The sequence below is a fragment of the Babylonia areolata genome, chromosome 2 (genome assembly GCF_041734735.1).
Source record: "Babylonia areolata isolate BAREFJ2019XMU chromosome 2, ASM4173473v1, whole genome shotgun sequence".
Lineage (NCBI taxonomy): Eukaryota > Metazoa > Mollusca > Gastropoda > Neogastropoda > Buccinidae > Babylonia > Babylonia areolata.
The window spans coordinates 10,180,999-10,203,498 of NC_134877.1; the positions used below are offsets into that span (position 1 = coordinate 10,180,999).

General features: G+C 44.9%; 1 protein-coding gene across 18 annotated transcripts in view; it reads left to right on the forward strand.

Annotated features, from left to right (window-relative positions):
- LOC143297381 (RNA-binding motif, single-stranded-interacting protein 2-like) overlaps positions 1-22,500 on the forward strand; it is a 251,484-nt gene that overhangs the window by 90,897 nt on the left and 138,087 nt on the right. The window contains exon 1 of one of the 18 annotated variants that reach the window (XM_076609847.1): positions 10,908-11,878. The exons of the other annotated variants lie outside the window; for them this stretch is intronic. Coding sequence (XP_076465962.1) covers positions 11,849-11,878 — 30 coding nt within the window. The 5' untranslated portion in view covers positions 10,908-11,848. Of the gene's footprint in view, positions 1-10,907; positions 11,879-22,500 lie in introns of those variants that run through there. 18 annotated transcript variants of the gene reach the window in all.

Consider the following 22,500-nt stretch of genomic DNA (forward strand, 5'->3'; position numbering starts at 1 on the left):
AGGTTGGTCTTGTATTGATTGATTTGCCAGCTTTGACAACGAGCGGGCCACAGTGTACTGACACTGATTATCATAAGCTTCTCACACCTTGGGGGTTCTTGGCCCAGCTGACATGTGTACGTGTGTGCAGGTGGATGGGAAGGAAGGACACAGGGGAGCGGGTGGTGGTGGGGGAGGGTGGGGGCATCAGGGGGGAGGCAGATGGAGAGAGCGGAGGGAGGCAGAGAAGAGAACGCTGATCTGAATACAAATCCACTGCTTAGAAACATCAACCTGGGCCCCAAGAATCGAACCATGGGGCTCTTGCGTGTGTTTGCATGTCCAGGATTATTGCAACGAGCTGGGGCCCTATCGATAATTCCGGGGCCGTTTATTTAAGTTCCACATTGTCAAAAAACGTCCCTTCATACGACAGACTTGTCACAGCCATTGAAGTCGTAGATCGTCGAATGCGATGTCCGTTTCCGCTTGTGAAAACACCCGGAATCACGAACTTGCGAGTGTTCAAGGTTGTCCCGCATGTACCCCCAGCTTCCCACACATTCATTTAAACACACGTATTCCTCACATTCATTAACACACACGTATTCCTCACATTCATTAACACACACGTATTCCGCACATTCATTAACACACATGTATTCCTCACATTCATTAACACACATGTATTCCAGGCATACATTAACACACATGTATTCCAGACATACATTAACACACATGTATTCCAGACATACATTAACACACATGTATTCCAGACATACATTAACACACATGTATTCCAGACATACATTAACACACATGTATTCCAGACATACATTAACACACATGTATTCCAGACATACATTAACACACACGTATTCCTCACATACATTAACACACACGTATTCCAGACATACATTAACACACACGTATTCCTCACATACATTAACACACACGTATTCCTCACATACATTAACACACACGTATTCCTCACATACATTAACAGACACGTATTCCTCACATATATTAACACACACGTATTCCTCACATACATTAACACACACGTATTCCTCACATACATTAACACACACGTATTCCTCACATACATTAACAGACACGTATTCCTCACATATATTAACACACACGTATTCCAGACATACATTAACACAAACGTATTCCTCACATTCATTAACACATACGTATTCCTCACGTACATTAACAGACACGTATTCCTCGAGTCACATTCATTAACACACACGTATTCCTCACATACATTAACACACACGTATTCCTGACATACATTAACACACACGTATTCCTCACATACATTAACACACACGTATTCCTCACATACATTAACACACACGTATTCCTCACATACATTAACACACATGTATTCCAGACATTCATTAACACACACGTATTCCTCACATACATTAACACACACGTATTCCTCACATACATTAACACACACGTATTCCTCACATACATTAACACATACGTATTCCTCACATACATTAACAGACACGTATTCCTCACACACATTAACACACACGTATTCCAGACATTCGTTAACACACACGTATTCCTCACATGCATTAACACATACGTATTCCTCACATACATTAACACACACGTATTCCTCACATACATTAACACACACGTATTCCTCACATACATTAACACACACGTATTCCAGACATTCATTAACACACACGTATTCTTCACATACATTAACACACACGTATTCCTCACATACATTAACACACACGTATTCCTCACATACATTAACACACACGTATTCCTCACATACATTAACACACACGTATTCCAGACATTCATTAACACACACGTATTCTTCACATACATTAACACACACGTATTCCTCACATACATTAACACATACGTATTCCTCACATGCATTAACACATACGTATTCCTCACATACATTAACACACACGTATTCCTCACATACATTAACACATACGTATTCCTCACATACATTAACACACACGTATTCCTCACATTCATTAACACATACGTATTCCTCACATACATTAACACACACGTATTCCTCACATACATTAACACATACGTATTCCTCACATACATTAACACACACGTATTCCAGACATTTATTAACACTTACGTATTCCTCACATACATTAACACACACATATTCCTCACATACATTAACACACACGTATTCCACTCATGCATTAAGACAAACGTATTCACACAAAAATTATTGAAATATGTTAGTGTTTTTAAATAAAAAAGAAAAACATTTTACACGAAATCTCAGTCTCTATTCCTATATTAGTAGTTGTGGAGTTGGAATTTGGATAAACTGGTGCACATGAAAGCAAGCATAAACCCGAGGGAGCTGGATTTTGAGAGGTGCCTTGGTGTACACACGGGGAAGGCGTTGCCTGAATGTTGGAAATCAGCTCATTATCCAGAAAACCTGAAAGCAGAACATTTTACACATGGCTGCTGGAAACAGTTGGCATGAATTCATGTTCCTGAAAAAAATTACGTCTCAGTTCTATGATCGTTAAGATCGTAAAATGATTTGAAAAAGCGGTTTAGTTGCAAAAATGAAACCAGGTATTGCACACTTTGGAACTGAAAAAAAAAAGTTCCACTGAGAAGACTAGAAATACGTTTTATACTTTTAAAAAATCTGGGGAAATACTATCACATTCAATTAAGAATATAGAAATGCTCAAAGAGAAATGGAAAGTAGTTGACATCAATAGCAGTGATAATGACAGCAATTGTATTGATAATGATGATTGTATTTCGTTTTTATAGCTTTATCCAACGGACAGTACATGACTGCATCAACAAAACATACATTCTACATTCACCATGATAATATTGACCACGACGGCAACACTAAAAATTGGTAAATATTGAAATCTTACAGACAAGTCCCTAAGTCCATGAGACACACACGTACGCACGCACACACCACTAAAATACAAATAATTTTCTGCACGATCATTGCCGTTCGTGAAGAAGGGGATAGCTGTGCGTTCCTGGCAATTAGAACTGGAGTCTGTACATTTGAGAAGGGATTGGCTGTAAATCATCATTATGATAGAAATGATAATAATCCAAATAATAATAATAATATCATTTATTTTCAGTCTAATATCATCATCTTAGATGAACAGACTATAAATAAACCATCTGGTCCACATGGAAAGTCATCAGTAACTATCCCCACTTAACGTGTCGTGACTGGCTAATCGAGTGATTGGTTGATTAATGTTGAGCATGTTAGTTCCAAGTCACTTTGCTTCCCTGGTGCCTTTCTTGAAGATTTCTCTCAGCTCTGTTATTGACCGGACATAATTATCAGTCTGAGTGCATGGGCCTTTCACTGTTGTCCGCTCCTTAAGCGTGCACGCACGCACGCGCACAAACACACTCACACACGTATACACAAACGCTCTTATTCACTCACTCACTCTACAACTGAAAGATGAAATGAGACTTAATATTTACCGTACCATATCCGTCCATCACACCCAAAAGTATCACTTGTCCTGATGCTGTCTCTGCCCACCACCCACCTCCATCCCTTACCCCCACCACCCCTTGACTCTTCCCCTCCGGAGGACTTTCCCACACTGGTCTCTGGGTTACCAACCCTGTCCTCTCTCCTCTGTCTTAGGTTCTGCCAGTTAGCTTGCTACAGTAAACCGGTTATCTCTGTGGCTTGATTGCTTTTTGGCTTGCTTGCCTGACAAGTTACAAGTCCTGGCCAGTGACAGGCACACTGTGTTCCCTGTCACAAACACATAGGCTTGCAGCCTCTTCTCCAAAGTGGGGGTTGAGATAGAGGGTGGGTGGGGGAGAGGGTCATTGTTGCGGAGGAAGAGGGGGAGGGATCAACTTCAGAATTCTCACAATCTTTTAGATGGCCCTGTTAGTTTTGTGATTGAAACTTTTCGCACTTTTGTCTTGATATTGTCAATCGGAAGTCCGTGTTCTCGTGCACACAGACCCAGACGCAAAATTTCAAGGCCAAAAATAGATGTTGACCCCTGGACAAACAGGGTTAACCCCCTGAAAAGGAATCTGTGCACATCTGCTGTGAATCAAGGACATACATTCTTCTCAGCCATTTGCAACACATTGTCTCCTTACGTCAGTGTCGTGTCCACTTGTCTGAAAGATGGAATAGGTTCTTTCATTCTTCACACCTTACGTCCTTCCTTTTGATGTCATGATCTCATCACAACATTTGGACTACTCATGCAGAAGGCAAGGAACATCACCATCATCATCAGCAGCAGCAACAACAACAACAACAAAAACAACAACAACAATAATAATAATAATAATAATAAATGATGATGATGATAATAATAATGATGATGATGATGATGATGATGATGATCATAATAATAATAATGTGTGTATGTATGACAGTCAGTCGTGTCCGACCATGACCACCAGAACAGCAGAGGAGGCAACTGCTGTCTTGACGATCTGGGCTAGAATTTGATGATAGTGGAGAGTGTCTTGCTCAAGTTACATCCCCACTTTCTCGGTCAAGAGGATTTTAAGACAGCGTTAGGATGGTGTCCCAAAGGCCAACTAGCCCTCAAGGCTGCAGCACTAAGAGCCAGTGCAATCTTGCCTTCGAGTTTGAGAGTCATAGTCCTTCACAAAAGACAAAGCTGTAGATGATTTCCAATTGTAATGGAGAAACCATTCATTGATCATACAGCTCTCACTTTGCTATTGGCCCAACTGTGAGCTTATGTCAATATGCGATACAATACAATGCAGGCAATAATGATGATATAAAAAGAAACAAACAAGGTTCATCATGCTTAAACATATTTGAAAAAAAGTCTATAACAACATATAAAGATGGGGCTGGGTGTAAATGTGACTGACTCATAAAGAAACCTTTTCCTCGAGATCATTAGACTAAAATGAAAAAAAAATCTACTTATTTTTCCAGCAGCAGTGAAAAATTTTTTTCGGGGTGGGTGGGGGGTGGGGGTGGTGGTGGTGGTGGTGGTGCAAGAATATATACATATATATATATATATAATATATATATATATATACATTCATGTGGTTTAGTTAAATTACCCCTGGCAAAACTGGTTCGGACACAAGGTGCCTGCTACTATGAGATGCGAGGAATGTGCTGTGAACAAGTTTGTGGCCACACTAAAGTGTATGACCCGTGGTGACTGTGGTGTCGGCCCCGTGTCCACGTCAAACATGTGTGCTGGCTGAGGGACTTGACGCCCACCTCGTCAGACCTGTCCGTTGCCCAGGACTCTGTCCTGACTGCACGCTGTGGGGATGTGGCCCCACCTGTCTGCCTGTCACCCCAGACACTGCCGCTCACCTGTTTGCTGTCATGACGCTACTTACCGTCTGGGTTAATGTCGTCACTTATCAAATAACGTGAACAGTCCACGGCTTCATCGGCCATGCTCAGTACGTGGAGGGAATGTGGGGTGTAGCAAATTAATATATTGTGATTTATTTTGTAGGCTACAGATGCATGAGATTTTTTTTATGTGCAAAAATATCTTTCTCGCTATTATTATTATTTGTTTCGCTTCGAAATGATTAATATGCAGTGACTAAAACTTGGTAAGCTTACCAGTCTGCTGGAAAACAGTTGGAAAGAAAAGCTAGAATAACGAGGTCATTACAGGTCAGAAGAAGTATGACAAATATCATATGAGAACAATGGGCATTGTGTTGTGACACGTGTAACTTGTGTGACAAAGAAGATATTGTAAAATAGTTTAGAGTCTGGGGTTCTGAGTGGCTTGGCTTGGAGGGAGAGGGTTTGGCAACGGCGGAGGGGGGGGGGGGGGTGTAAGAGGGAGGTGGGGAAGGCAGAGGAGGAACAAAACGAGTGAAATTCCATGTGGGAAAAATCCTGGTGACGAATGTCACGGCGGATAAAATCAAGCCGTAGTAATCGTGGCGGTAAAAACTTAACTGTTGAAAATTCTGATTTTGAAATTCAGACAACACTCCAGGTGTTGGGAGTCTATGCAGGAAGAAATGTTAGTGATAGAAATGTTAGTGATAGAAATGTTAGTGATAATACAGATTTATTAGTTCTCAAACATCCAGCTGGGCGAGAGTTCACGATCCCCCATCTTCAGAACTGAGGGGACACAAAGTGAACGCGGCTCTGGCGTTTGTTGACCACTCGATGGCCACTTGATGGCGGCAGGGTTCATCGTTCCCCTGACACGCCCTGCTCTGACAACACAGCCGTCTGGTCAGCCCTGTTGACGTCCCCTGCTTTCACCTCCCTTCTGGTCAGTCCTGTTGACGTCCCCTGCTTTCACCTCCCTTCTGGTCAGTCCTGTTGACGTCCCCTGCTTTCACCTCCCTTCTGGTCAGTCCTGTTGACGTCCCTTGCTTTCACCTTCCTTCTGGTCAGTCCTGTTGACGTCCCCTGCTTTCACCTCCCTTCTGGTCAGCCCTGTTGACGTCCCCTGCTTTCACCTCCCTTCTGGTCAGTCCTGTTGACGTCCCTTGCTTTCACCTTCCTTCTGGTCAGCCCTGTTGACGTCCCCTGCTTTCACCTCCCTTCTGGTCAGCCCTGTTGACGTCCCCTGCTTTCACCTCCCTTCTGGTCAGCCCTGTTGACGTCCCCTGCTTTCACCTCCCTTCTGGTCAGTCCTGTTGACGTCCCCTGCTTTCACCTCCCTTCTGGTCAGCCCTGTTGACGTCCCCTGCTTTCACCTCCCTTCTGGTCAGTCCTGTTGACGTCCCCTGCTTTCACCTCCCTTCTGGTCAGCCCTGTTGACGTCCCCTGCTTTCACCTCCCTTCTGGTCAGCCCTGTTGACGTCCCCTGCTTTCACCTCCCTTCTGGTCAGCCCGAGGAACGTTCTCGAACAGACGCACATGCACACCATTACACAAACACTATCGCAAGAGCACGCAAAGCCACATAGCAATTTGTTTAAACTGGAGAAAAAAAAGAAAAGAAAAAAAGACGGACACGCATGTCATAACGCCAATTTATTTGTGCGCTCGTATGTACCTGTGCGGGCTCTCAGGCAGATTGTTATTCTGGTTTTCTCAGAAGTATGGTACATCAGTTAATCTGGCAACAAATGGCTACTTCACTGGACTGAACAACAAGATGGTGGCAGTGATCTCAGCAACACCGTGTACTGACTGGTTTGAATTGATAAAGGTTTCATATATATCAAACAGCTCTATCAGATGACTGGCATTCAGACTGAACACCTTGATTCATTTTTGGCCGATTAGTTTCCCCCTATTTATCACTGTAAGATGGGTAATCAGCATGCAAGACTTACTTGTTTAATTTAAATTTAAAGAAGTTTCTGTATTTTATGTCAGCACCTCTGATAAATCGGTTAGTCTGCAAGACTGCCCCATCGATGATAAATATAGGCCTGAGACTGAGTTGTCTGGAAGCTGCGTGGCCCACCGTTAGGCTGCAGATAGGGGCCCGATATGACAGAGTTACTATGTGGCCCACCATTAGGCTGCAGATAGGGGCCCGATATGACAGAGGTGCTATGTGGCCCACCATTAGGCTGCAGATAGGGGCCCGATATGACAGAGGTGCTATGTGGCCCACCATTAGGCTGCAGATAGGGGCCCGATATGACAGAGGTGCTATGTGGCCCACCATTAGGCTGCAGATAGGGGCCCGATATGACGGAGGTGCTATGTGGCCCACCATTAGGCTGCAGATAGGGGCCCGATATGACAGAGGTGCTATGTGGCCCACCATTAGGCTGCAGATAGGGGCCCGATATGACGGAGGTACTGTGTGGGCCAGGAGCACACAGACATGAAGGCACTTCACTCTGTTTGGAGGAGCAGTAATGGAAGCTGAGTTATCTTGGTAGTGGCGGACAGGTCAGGCCCCACGTGGGTGGAAGCATTAACGCCACGCGAGCTGGATGCCGTCTGATGGCAGACAGAGATACACGGTGCAGGTGAGGTGGTCAGTCTTTTTGGTTTTTTTATCCTTCCAGTCCATTCTGCATCAGAGGTTGGTCGGAGACTGTGCATCTCTGTACATGCGTTTGCACTCATGTCTTACCTGTTCCCTGGCCTTGGATTTTCATTAAATAAAGTGTTTCTACAATACCAATGCAAAACAAATGCAGAAATAGATTTTCAGTCTTTGCAAACGATATGGCCTACATGAACAACGGGGTAAACAACAGCAACCATAGGACATTCGAAGTGATTCGATATTCAAGCACGCAAATAGTTTTTTCTCGGAATTGCTGAGTTAACAACACTGCGCATCTTTAAATTTTTTTTTTTAAATTCTTTATTTTTACTTTCTTTTTTTTTCTTTTTATAAATACACAGTTGTTTCTCATCTGTAAGCATACAGTAATATAGATTCCTGAAAAGTAGAGGGTGGGGGGTATGCTCATGCATGTGTGCGTGCATGTCATAAATGTGCATGATTGCGCACTAATGTACTTTCATATTCATTGTTAGACTTTTTTAAGTCACAAAAGGCAAAGCGTATACAGTTAACTACTTGCTCCGACTTTCTGCTGAGGAGTACGGAGTCAGTAGTGTAGTGCCGTCTAGCTGTGCACTAATGTAAATGTGTAGTTTAGTGCAGTGTAGTGTAGTGTATAATTTGATGTGATCTAGTACAGTTGTGCATAATTGAAATTTGTAGTTTGGCGAACCTATAGTTCGATGAAATCTAACATAGTTTAGAATTGCTTTGTGCAGTGTGGTGAACTTTACGTGCAAAGTGTACCTATGTGTATGAGTCTATGTTGTTTTGTAGAGAACACTGAACACTGAACACTGAAATGTTTAATGTCATTAGCTGTATAGCTCTAGTGACATAGTAGGTACAAATCAGAACAAAAATGGTGCAAAACATATAGAATGGAATAGAAAGGGAAAACAAAATCAAAGCAAACTAAACAGCGTGGTTTTGTATTTTGTAGAGAAAGACACACACACACACACACACACACACACACACACACACACACACACACAGAGAGAGAGAGAGAGAGAGAGAGAGAGAGAGAGAGAGAGAGAGAGAGAGATGTCAGGCTCTAAAAATGGGGACGATTATATCAAACTGACAAAACGTGTTGCTGGTACAGCGGATTCCCCAGACAGGCAACTCAACCCAGTAGTCTCACTCAGACACACAGCAATGTATGACCATGTCCCTGTTGTTCGGACAGCGGATTCCCCAGACAGGCAACTCAACCCAGTAGTCTCACTCAGACACACAGCAATGTATGACCATGTCCCTGTTGTTCGGACACGGAAGAAGATGAACTTCACTTGTCTCCCTGAAGAGTGGGGGGAAAGTGTGGGGAGACAGTTTCCCTAAGACCTGCCAGACACAAGGGAGGGGGAGGGAGGAGAGAGGTGACCTGGAACTCAGTCAGCTATTGAAACCTATCAGCTCCACGTGACGGTGAATTAATAGCCAGTTCATATTTGTTGAACGGTGGAAACTTGTCCCTAAAGTTTTAGGGCAGGAAAATGAATTGATGGTGTGAATGGGATCGCACAATGCTCTGTGTGTGTGTGCGCGCGCGCGCGCGTGTGTGTGTATGTGTGTGAAACAGACAGACAGACATAGTGAGAAACAGAAAGAGAGAAGGGGTAAGTTATACAGAAAACACTGGGGTCCATAAAAGAGCGAAACAGGGATCCATTTAAAATTCTCAGATATAATTATTTGCTTAAAAAATTGTTACTTTATACATTTCAATCTGAAATTGAAAACTCTTTCCAGAACATGTTAGCATTGTATGGTTGCATTGTAAAGTTGACCATTAGAAGCTAAAAACCAAGAACAGCTGACTTCATCATGCTTCCAGTTGTCTTGAAAAATACATCCTGAGTAGCCAAAAGATTATCGCCCAGGTATTTTAATTCTAAATGTACAGGTGTGCAACACTTTCTCACACACATCCTTGGCTTCAAATCTGGAGACAGACCTCGGCCACAACCCGCGTTTCCTTGTTGTTCTCTCTCTCTCTCCCTCTCTGTCTCTCTCTCTCTCTCTCTCTCTCTCTCTGTATAAGCGAGTTAATGCTTGTTCTAGCGCTCGCACGTTGACCCACGCGAGCGCTCATACTCAAACACACACACACACACACACACACACACACACACACACACACACACAAATATATATATACGAGCGTATACACACATATACGAGCGTATACACGTTCGCATTATGTACACAAGACAAACTTTATTGTCCACACAATTTTCGAAATCCTGCAACAAAACATTCCAAAGACGTGATAAATGTGTGTAGTCAATTTGACAGTGGAACATGTTTTTGGATATTAGGCATTTTCTCGTAAATTTCTTGAGTACGTATTGCCCTTGCTTTCTCTGGAATTATTTTCCCATTCGAATCTTCCTGTTTTGAACACTTCAGGTATTCATCACATTGCCCAACAAGCCATGCGTTGCCATCTCTCTCTCTCTCTCTCTCTCTCTCTCTCTCTCTCTCTCTCTCTCTCTCTCTCTCTCTCTCTCAGAGAAAGAGTTAGTCATCAAAAATTGAAATATGATTTTAAAACGGAATGTGAATCGTAACGTTATCATTAATTCTGTGTGAGAAAAAGTCACGAAACTGTGCCAGACAATAAACAAATCAACATATAACTCTCCAGATGACAAACTAAGTTTTGTTTTTCTTCATAATTGGAGTCAGAAATGCTACATGTTCCCTGTCAAGTGTGTCATAGCGCACTTCAGTTCAGCACTGGGTCGCTGGCCCCACGGGGCGTATGGCGTGAGGACATGTCTAAGTCCTGGCCCTCCCCCCGCGCTGCTGTCCCCCTCCCCATCCCTTCCTTCCTCTGACTCCACCCCCTCCTCAACCCACCTTCCCCTCCCCCTTCTCCACAACCACCTCTCCTCCTCCCTCTGTCCTGAGCCAGGCTGTTCGTCTGGGGAAAGAAGTGGAGAGCGTGTGTTGTGGGGAAGGACGGACTGTCAAGCTAGCTTACCTGTTCCACCTTGCCGTCGTGCTGTCCCGTCCACTGTCTGTGTCTATCGTGCTGCCTTCTCTCTCTTTCTCTTTCTCCACCACCCTCCTTACCTGGCTGAATTTTGCGCCACCACCGCCAACAGCGTCCGTTTGTCCGCTCGCCGCTACCGTCGCTCTTTCTTTCAACCTGTTCTCTTCTCTCTCTCTCTCTCCGTCCTTTACCAGTGCACCTCCACCATTGCCAGTCTGTCGCTTCCTCCACCGCTGCCACTGCCCCACCACGGAACAGCCACCGCCACCACCGCCACCACCACCACCGACGTGATCACATCTGCCGGGCGGTACGGAGGACGGAGCCCAGTTGAGTCTTTTGTGTCCTACAGCTGTTCGAACGTTGTTTAGTCAGTCCTCCCACCCACCACCACTCTCCCCTTCCACGGGCTGCGCTCTCGCTGCACGGAGTCAAGTTCCTGATTGTTTTTCGCCGGGCAAGTCAAGCCGTTGTGACAATCCATGTCTGGGCTGTGCTGTTCTCTATAACAGACTTAACTAGCCGTATCCTCGGATTTCGTGCGGCCAGTCGTGCTGTTGTTTTGTGTGCATAGTCCGCCTCTACACCTCCATCTTCACCCTCCGCCTCCCAGTGTTCCAGCAGCACTCGTTGGCTGTCCGTGCACAGCGGCCCCGCCTGTGGAGGATCCGGCCTTCGTGTAGGTTCGAACCCCTAGCCCACGGTGGCGTGCGTGGTGGCCCACAAGATAGATCCCAAGCGTAAGGCCCGTGTTGCCGGCTGGCCCTACCCCCCTCCGGGCCTTGCTCGAGTAGTGTCCGCCCCCAGTGGACCCGACCCTGCTGCCCGAATGCTGCTCGTACGCCCCATCACTCAGGAGGCAAGTGATGCTTTTCTCTGTCAAACAAACTGTTGGAATAGGTACATGTGTTTGTCCATGTGTCGTTGATGACGTGGGTTCCGGTTGTTTTTGTTTTTTTTGTTTTTGTTTTTTTTTGGTTTGTTTTTTTCATGCTTCATTGATCAATGTTGTTTAAACGCAAGGTCCACGTTTTCGAATTACGCTTCATTTCCCTATCAAAACGTTTGTGTCTGTGTGGGTGTTTTATTTCACTGTTCGTGTATTTAGTTCTGTGTTGCATGTCATTTCACTGTCTGCTATTGCAATAATGTGTGTGTGTGTGTGTGTGTGTGTGTGTGTTGTTGTTTCTCCGCTAACACAACGGTGTTCCTGTCTTGCGCGTCAGTTCACAACGAATACCTCTGCCCGTCATGTTGATTCGATTGTGTGTGTGCTGGGTCTCGGCCTAAACTATCTTGAATTAAGTGTCGAGTACCCGCGTTAATAGGAACGCGGTGTTTATGTTTGTGCCATAAAGAAATATTATGGTTTCAGTTTCTCTGTCAGTGCGCGCGCGCGCGCGTGTATGTGTGGGGAGTTGTTTTTGTTATTGCTGATTTACCGAATGGTTTTACTATCTTTTTGCTAGCCAACCACATCCGCATTGACTGAACAAGCTTGTCCGGGTTTCTGCTCGTCAGTCTTAGCAAACATGTATTCAGAACATAAGTGTGTTTTCCATAACAATGTCAACATGTGTGTGTTCAAACGAAGTGTCTGGCGCGCACGAGTTGTGTGTGTGTGTGTGTGTGTGTGTGTGAGAGAGAGAGAGAGAGAGAGAGGAGGAGAGACACCGGTGTCCTCCGTTTTGCATCCCCCCCACCCCCCACCCCCCACTGAATCCCATCTCTGCATCCTGTTTTGTGTTAGTTTCCAGCGCATCGTGTGTGTGAGTGTGTGTGTGTGAGTGTGTGTGTGTGTGTGTGAGTGTGTGTGTGTGTGTGTGTGTGTGTGTGTGTGAGTGTGTGTGTGTGTGTGTGTCCTCGTTTTACCCCACCACTCCATCCCATGCTGTGACTTGATCCTGCACTGTGTTGTGTGGTATCCGGTACATTGTGTGTGAGTGATGGTGAACGCAGCATGTGGTCACCATATGGGTACTCTCAACACGGCCCATATCCCGCTGTGAGGTAAGTAACAAAAGGAAAACAGTTCCTTTGGCCAAGCCGGCGCGCGCGCATACCCCCCCCCCCCCCCGCCCCCTCCCTACACATACGCACATGCACATACACACACGCTCATGCAAACACACACGCACACGCTGATACGCACTTACAGAGACACACACATGCACAGATACACACAGAGACACACATTCACGCACGCACACACGCACACACACAAACGCACATGCGCACACAAACACATACATACATACACATATTCAGATGAGAGAACAATGCAGTTGGAGAAAACAACTTCTGTGTCATTTTGAAACTAATTCTGCAAAAAAAAAAAAACAACAAAAATACAAAACAAAACAAAATGCTTTGAATGATTCCACGCATTGTTACAGGGAAAGGAGCAATAGTGAGGGGTACATAGTATTTTAGTGATGTGTAGTCTTCTGGTGTTATTACCCTGAAGTGGTGGCATTGATGATGATGAAGATGAGTGTGACGTTGTTGGTGGTTTGTGATGATGGTGATAAAGGTGACGACAACATCACACTGCCTTTTTGTTTGAAGTGCCACCGTGAACATCGAATGGCAGTTACACACTCTGCACGCTTTCATTGTTCCTGATGATCTTCCTGTTGTTTGCAAAGCGGTAACGATGATGATAATTGATGGCAGGCATAGTGGTGGGTGAGTTGGTGGTGGTGGAGAGGGAGGAGAGGGTGTTCTGTGATAGAGAACGTCATCGCCCACTGTGGGGCAATTGTACGCTTCGCTTTGTTCGTGCCGGAGTTGATTACCTGTTCCCCCACCCTACCCCATCGCCACCCCTCCTATTCCCCAGGTCCCCCCTGTCTCCCCCTCCCCCCTCTCTCCATCCTGTCCGCTCCCTGCCTTATCAGCCTGATAGTAGGGGAGGGGGGGGATCGATCGTGTCCTGGGACCACTGGCTGCAGTGCTGCCTCCCTCCCAGTCCGCCTCCTCTTCTCATTTCTCAAGTGATGCTTGGGTTTCCCATGTTGCTGTCGATGGTTGGAAGCGGAGGGGGGTGGGGTGGGGTTGTGGGGTGGGGAGGGTGAGGACAGGGACAGTCCCCTCCCTCCCCTCCCGCCCCCCGCCCCCCGACCCCCCTTCCTTCCCATCAAGCGTCGCATACGCATGATGCTTGTTGTGCACGCATGGTGGGTCGGTTCTCGTTGTCAAATTCGTGTCTACTGCGCTATGTTATGCCTGTCTATGTCCGGTTTTTTTTGTGTTTTTTTTTTTGTTTTTTGTTTCTGTAATGTCTCTGCCTCTGTCTCTCTGTATCTGCCTCTCTCTTCCCTCCCCCACCCCACCCACTCTCTCTCTCTTTCTCTCTCACTCTGTCTCCCCACATCTCTCTGCTTTTCTTATTCTAATATTCATGATCAAAACCAAAGGATGGAATATATCCTACCATTAAGGCCACATTCCACACTTCATTGCCTTTCCCACATACATGTGTTCATGATTATCAAAGTATGTTTGATGACAGCTGCGCTTTAATTTCCTGACAGAAATATTCACATTATCAGTTCTGCCTTGGGATGGGAAGAGGGTGGTGGTCCGGCTGCAGTGACAGTGTTCTAGTTCCCGACCCCCCCCCCCCCCCACACACACACACACACCCCCACCCCGCCCCCACCCAACAGGTGAACAAGAAAAATGTTCGTTATTGGACCTTCAAATTCTAACCCCATTTCATTTGCAAATTTACTGTTACAACACCCTTATCCGAAATATATATTAACTCTCTTTACTTTCAAATGCAGTCTGAATACTGTTCTGTTACATGTTATTAGTCAGAGCAGCAGCACCACGGGAAATAAACATACACACACAGACACACAGATAGAGACACACACACAGACAGAGACAGACACACACACACACACACTCTCTCTCTCTCTCTCTCTCTCTCTCTCTCTCAGACACACCTGCATACACACGCGCGCCTGCAACCTACAATAATGAACATAGTGTTATAAGTACAATAGTTTATTGAGGAAAGACCTGTTCTGAGTGAACGTGACACTTGTTGAAGTCAGTTAGGGGCAGAGCAAATTGCGAGCCGCTACTAACACCAGCCTGCCACAGTTGTTTCTGGGAGCCTGTTTGCCCCTCGGCGACCACTGCGCGCTCATCTGTCGTGTGTCAATTCTGTGTCTCTTCAGCCTTCTGAGGTTTTAATCAGCTGTAACTCCTTTATTCCAAACTCAAAAATAGTCAGACGGAAAAGAAAGGAAAAGATCAACGGGTGGAACGTAGAACTGATGATTGTGCCAAACCAATCATAACTGGTTAGTATGTGGATTTGGGATGTAGTAGATGACAGACAAACGTAATTAATAAACACTAAATCGGAGATGTGTAAACATGTTATTGTTATACTGATAAATGCACGACGTTTATTGATGTGTAGCTGTTTATCTGAGAGGGATGGTTGACAGAGCGGGGGGAGAGGGGCTGGATATTTTGCGCAACGCTTGCAACCTGTGACCATGGTGTAGAACTACAGATGGACACGGTGTAGGTCAGGAAAACCTGTCAGTGTTGTATTTCGTGCTATTTTTAAACTTGCCTGATATTGATGAGATAGTCCTTTCCAGACATATAGAGTGGATGGTCTATAGAAACATGAGGAGGTGGGCTGATCGTTGTAAAATACAATACCACCCATGCCTGCTGGCTGAGATTGCTCTTTGACACAGTGTGGAAGACCGAAACGCATCTGTGGTGTCAAAAGAAAAATAAGCATTTTATATAAGTATTGACATCAGGGAGTAAGTTTCACAGTTTGTGACTTATTGCTTTCAGAAAAAAAGGTATAGGGTGTGCCACACAGCCCGTGTTTATATGGGACAGGTAAAGAAAAAAAGAAGATAAGAAAAGAAGAAAAAAGAGGTTTTAAAATTGTTAACGATTTCGTCTTAGGTTAAGGTATATCTTGTCTTGTCAACGATTCTGTTGTTGAGACTCCAGTGGGAACTTCCTATTCTGTGAAACGCGAGTCTTCGTGAATTATGCAACAATGAAGCAAGTTCGAAAAGCGCGATAGGAGAGTTTTAAAAAAAAGTGTGTATTGACTTAAATGATTAAGGTCTGTATTGTTCATACCGGCTCTCAGAGACAGGGAAAACAGCTCTGCAATACAGTCCGTGTCCGCTTGGGCTTCACACAGTCAGAAATTAATATGGCGGCTATCTATTGGCAAACAACAGCAGGACACGACTGTTTGCTCCCGACAAACAGTTACCGGTGCCACTGGTTTGGTAGTGGAATTACTCTCTCTGTCTCTCTCTCTGTCTCTTTCTCTGTGTGTGTGTGTGTGTGTTGGGGGGGGGGGGGGGGGGTTATGCGTGCATTCGCTTGTGTGCCTCGGTGTGTCTGTCTCAATTAGTCTTTCTCTGTCTCTGTGGTATTTGTCTGTCTGTCCTTCGTTCACGCCCCCCTCCCCCACACACACACCACACACACACACACTCACACTCTCTCTCTTTCTCAAATCCATTGTTGACTGGGCATTAAAGACGCTGATCTGACCTTTACTGGTGACAAAAGTCAAGTACTCAGATCTTTTAAAATCCGGTTAATAGCTACTTGCATGGAGTCATATTATATTTGAACAAAATATTCACGGTACATTTACTTCACGGGCGAGGACCCTTGTTAGGAATAACGCAGTCTCCAAAGCAGGGCAATAACATGTTTTTAGTTTTAAGCCTGATTTTGTTTTATTTGGCCACCTCCACAGCAAACTATAACATTTAGTCTGACACGTCACGCTTTGTAAAAGAGGCATGATTACAATGCACAACAGAAAATCGCTGTGAACATTATTTTTGTATGAAATATAAAGATTCTCAGCATGTTTTTATACTCTGCAATATAAAATTCACACACAGACCACATGAGACCTCTGCTACAAGTTCACATTCTCTTAGGGCTTTGAAAATTATATCAAAACAACAGAGGGTGGTACTTTAGGTGGGAAAAGAAACAGTGTGAAGTGAGCAAACCGTAACGATATGTCGACAGTAACAACAGAGGCAAGACCTGAAGAGAGGGTCACTGATAATGAAACAAAGGCCAGATGAACATGGAGCAGACCACCAAACAGGACGATGGGATCAGAGGATGACTGTAGACGCCAGTTATGGTTAGAGGCTGACCAAAAGTTGCGACAGTATGATTAGAGTATTGAAAATAATTTTTTACTGCCTAAATAGCTTTAATTGTAGGTTGTGGCAGTATAAAAATGTTAATAAATCATCATCTGGAAAATAAAATGTTAATAAATCATCATCTGGAAACTAAAATGTTAATAAATCATCATCTGGAAACTAAATGGAAAGGGAAGGAGTGGGGTAGGAACCCAGTTTAATCCGAGAGTGATGGCGGTCAGCAACCAACACTGTACGTATTTAGGGGCATGAAATGAAGACAGGACGAAAGGAAGAAGCCAGAAGTTAAAGGATGACACAAGATGGCTGCTTGAGCTAGATGGAACCAAAGTATGAGGAAAGGTGCAAGCATACATCATGTATAATCTGGGTAGTATATGACGTAATCAGTATGTTATATAATTGAAGGTAGCCAATGCAATATAGTTCCAACAGAAGATGGCAGCATACGCTAGGCCAGACTTAATCAGGGTGTGGAAGAAGATGGCAGTTCAGACGAAACCTAATTAGAAGGTGGCAAAAAAAAAAAAAAAAAAAAAAAAAAAAAAATAAATAAAAAAGAAAAAAAGAACAAAAAAAGAACCAGAGAATAACAAGCAAGATAAGCCAGAGTCTGTCCGTATAAGACAGACAGTTGCCCTGGCCAGATTTGACAGAAGTGTGGCAGAAGATGGCCACATAGGACAAGCTTATCCAGAGAAGGACGGACAATGGCAGCACATACTGGGTGTACACGTATGAAAATCGAAAGAAATATGCAAGACGTAATCCGATTGTCATATAGATAGAAACATAATCCAGACATAGTAGCACAATCCAGATTAGTATCGTAGTCCAGTGGTAATCAGGGGATGGCGGAAGATTGCAACAGGTGCTAAACGTCATCAAAACGTTACACAAGATGTCAGCAAAGATGAGGTCGTGACCAGAGGGTGGAAAAAATGGTGCAGACCAGAGCAACCAGCACAGGTCAGAACAAAGCAACGAAGACCAGCTCTGCCCAAGAAAACTGCTTGACATTGACCAGCGCTAAACAAGAAAACTGCTTGACATTGACCAGCGCTAACCAAGAAAGCTGCTTGACATTGACCAGCGCTGCCCAAGAAAACTGCTTGACATTGACCAGCGCTAAACAAGAAAACTGATTAACACCCAGTTGCTTGACATTGACCCACGCTAACCAAGAAAGCTGCTTGACATTGACCAGCGCTAACCAAGAAAGCTGCTTGACATTGACCAGCGCTAACCAAGAAAGCTGCTTGACATTGACCAGCGCTAACCAAGAAAACTGCTTGACATTGACCAGCGCTAACCAAGAAAGCTGCTTGACATTGACCAGCGCTAACCAAGAAAACTGCTTGACATTGACCAGCGCTAACCAAGAAAGCTGCTTGACATTGACCAGCGCTAACCAAGAAAGCTGCTTGACATTGACCAGCGCTAACCAAGAAAGCTGCTTGACATTGACCAGCGCTAACCAAGAAAGCTGCTTGACATTGACCAGCGCTAACCAAGAAAGCTGCTTGACATGTTGGGTTTCAACCTTTAAGAATCAAGTCAGGCTACGGAGGAAGGAGACTAGCAGTGTGTCCATACTTCACCAAGGAACTGAACTTCAGAGGGCAGGATATGTAGGATTCTTCAAGTCATGGGAAACCGTTAGTCAGAGGAGCGAGGAAGCAAGCGCAGCTTCACATGACTGAGAATTGAACCCATCTATAAGCTAGTTCTGCCAACTACATCAATCAATTTCACATATGGAAAACCCGTACATTTTCCACCAACTTGAACAAGTTGGCAACGCATCTCAGATGTAATCTGTGCGCGCGTGCATGCATATCCAGAGAGAGAGAGAGAGAGAGAGAGAGAGAGAGAGAGTACATATTTGTCATAAAACGTCGAAAACTGGATGTAGTGATATTGCAGTACAGTTTGCCTTCCGCCCTCCCCCACCCCCCATCCCCACTCCTCCCATACTCGTTCCTTTCTATGCACACAGGTAAAATGGATTTGGTTGCTGGTGACATCTTGCGTGTATCTGGCTGTCGACCTGTTCGGGGTAATCGACGTTTCCAATCAATTAACGCTCTCAAGCCAACTGTTCAAGTCTCTGCTCTTTTAAAGCAGACTCCAAAAGTGGGGGAAGAAGTGCGCTGTCCTTCCTTGTCCACGTGAACACCCCCGGTCTGCCTGCCCTTCTTTCTTCCTCCTTTCTTCAAGTCAGTGTAGTGTTTTTCATTGTCTGTCTTGCTTACCTTCGTCCTCTTCAAAAAGAAATAAAATGAATGGTTATTGTTTGTTTGTTTTCTTGTGTTTATTTTAATTGGTTAATCAGTCCATACATGTCTGTGTCACCTGCCCCCCCCCCTCCCTCCTCGCACCCCTCCTCCCCTCCGCCCCCCTCCCTTTTTTTTCTGTCTCTCTCTCCCTCTGTATGTGTGTGTTTGTGGGTTGTTGATTGGATGTGAGCGTGTGATTCGCTCACATAACGTCATCGACACATGCGTGCATATATCGTGGATGCACACGTGTACATGCACTCATGTATACTCACGCGCACCTCTGCACATCCGTACCTGTACAAAGTCAGACATGGGGATGTAGAGAGCTTTGACAGGTACCCAACGATCAGCATAAGGATGGGCACTGACTGCTCATGACAGGTACCCAACGATCAGCATAAGGATGGGCACTGACTGCTCATGACAGGTACCCAACGATCAGCATAAGGATGGGCACTGACTGCTCATGACAGGTACCCAACGATCAGCATAAGGATGGGCACTGACTGCTCATGACAGGTACCCAACGATCAGCATAAGGATGGGCACTGACTGCTCATGAGAGAACCATGCATTGACAATCATCATGTAGCTGGTGGGGGAGCTCCGTCACCCCTGTACACCACACTTTGATTGTTCACTGAATTCCAGTCTCAGATGTGGGGATTCTGGTGAGGGAGTGTGGGGAAGGGAAGGGGAAATTGGGGAGGTTAAGAGGCAAAGGACTGGGATGTATCAAGTCTGGGTGTCGGAACGAACAAAATTTAATGAAGTACAGTCAAGTTGACAGATGTTTGCAGTACACACAATAACTGAGTCTTTGCTCCTTCCCAAGGAAATTGTGTTAGGAAAACTCAAGAGCTCACTTGGATAAGAATTATTTTAAAAGAAATAAAAAATAGAAATAAAGAAATAAAAAAGGCTAATGCAAATGGAAACGCCCAAACAAATACATGCATGCTTGCACGCTCTCTCTCTGTGTCTCTCTCTCTCAGCCGGGTAAGGATTTTGATTTTACCCTGTTATATATATTCACACATGAGAGTATAGATTGGTAGACTGATAATATGTGCATACTACTGATCGGTTGTCGCTTTAACAACCAAACTACAAGCACCGGCATTTTAACAGCTTTTATTACTTTTTTTTTTCGTGACCAATCCCGCAAGGGAAATAAGCTGACAAGAAGGGGAAACGGACATTCTCGATGCCACCCTAAAGTGTTGCCATTCCAGAGATGTTAGTGTTGTGTTAGAATGGCCATCTTCCCCCGTTTTCTTGGGGTAACCTGAAGTAGATTAGCAGCATGGTCCATTATTACACTGAACAGACAGACAAGTATTGGCACACATCTGTGATGAAGCAGACCTGTGGGAGAAGTGTGGGCTATGAAGACAGCCGTTCTTTGGCTTCCGTAAACCTGTTAAACTAGTGTTATTTTCGGTGCATAATTGAAACGGTTACTTTTTTCCCCGAGGATTAAAGCCTTTGTTGCATGGAAGAGAACAGATGACCTGTAAGAAAGAAAAAAGGAAGAAAAAAAAAAGGGAAAAGAAAGGAGCTGTCTAAGGAGGGGAGAAAAAGGGGCGTGACCATCCAACAGGGCTGTTTATCATAATACATGCAGACAGGCAACGTCAGTGGAGCTGTCTTGCTGACAAAAGGGAATATGACAGAGTACGGTGAATCAGTGCCGACGGGATGTGTGTAGCCGCTGACATGACACTGCGTTATCTTGTGTTTGCCCCCCCCCCCCTTCCCCACTTCCTCTCCCTGCAGTGTGCCGCTTGTCGTGCCTTCCCCCATCTCCTGAACCTTCTTCTGAAATGCATCATGGGACATGTGGACGCCACTCATGACGTGGCATGCACATGTTTCTTGCCTGTGTCATCTCGGTCATAGTGCAGCTGTTCTTATCGTCCTGTACAAGTTTGACTCTCTCTCTCTCTCTGAGTTCGATGTCTGTGTCTGCAAATCTGTCACAGCGCATGAACTTAGTTAATATGATTATTGTTTAGTCTGCCTGTCTGTCTCATAGCATGGACTATTATTGTTTGGTCTGACAGTTGCAGTCTTAACGAATGGACTTTTTTTGGTTGAACTTCCTTGATTGGGAATGGGAGACTGCACACACACACACACACACACACACACACACACACACACACACACACACACACACACACACACACACACACACACACACACACACACACACAGAGAGAGAGAGAGAGAGAGAGAGAGAGAGAGAGAGAGAGAGAGAGAGATTAATTAAGTTTGTGCCTCCTCTGTCTTCTCTCAAGTGTGTCGAACCAGAAACATAGAAACCTGTCAACAGGATTGAATTACATCCATCAAACTGCCGCAGATGGAGAAACCGTTTGCTTGAGAAAGCACGCGTATACCGTATTCATACACGTATGGCATGCTTATATAGATCTACACATAGATACATACATACATACATACATACATACATACGTGTGTGTGTGTGTGTGTGTGTGTGTGTGTGTGTGTGTGTGTGTGTGTGTGTGTGTGAATTAGAGACCTTCAGTTGCTACCCGATCATCGGCACCGACGTGTTGTGGCGAAAGGCAATGTTTGAAGCCTGACCATGTTGTGGATGAGCATGGCATGGACCATTGACACACGGGCCACCAATCAAAGGTAAGGTTCCGAGTCAGGGATGTCCGAACCAGCCTCCACACTCCTAACCACACGGTGATGACGATGATATAAACTGAGTGACGATTATCACGTGCCACAACAGCTGCCACACAAGCCAATCGCCGTTGCATTGTGCAGTTTACGACCCGAGTCAGGCTTGCTGCGACCTGCCGCAGCACTAAATGAATTGAAGTTAATGAGGGTTTAACTGAGTGCACTGTCAGCTGGACCTGGATGATGGGTGAGGCAGTGTCGGCACTGTCAGGGAACCCCTGATGAAAGAGAGTGGATTGAAGGGGAGTGAAACTCGATGATGCTTGAAAGGGGAC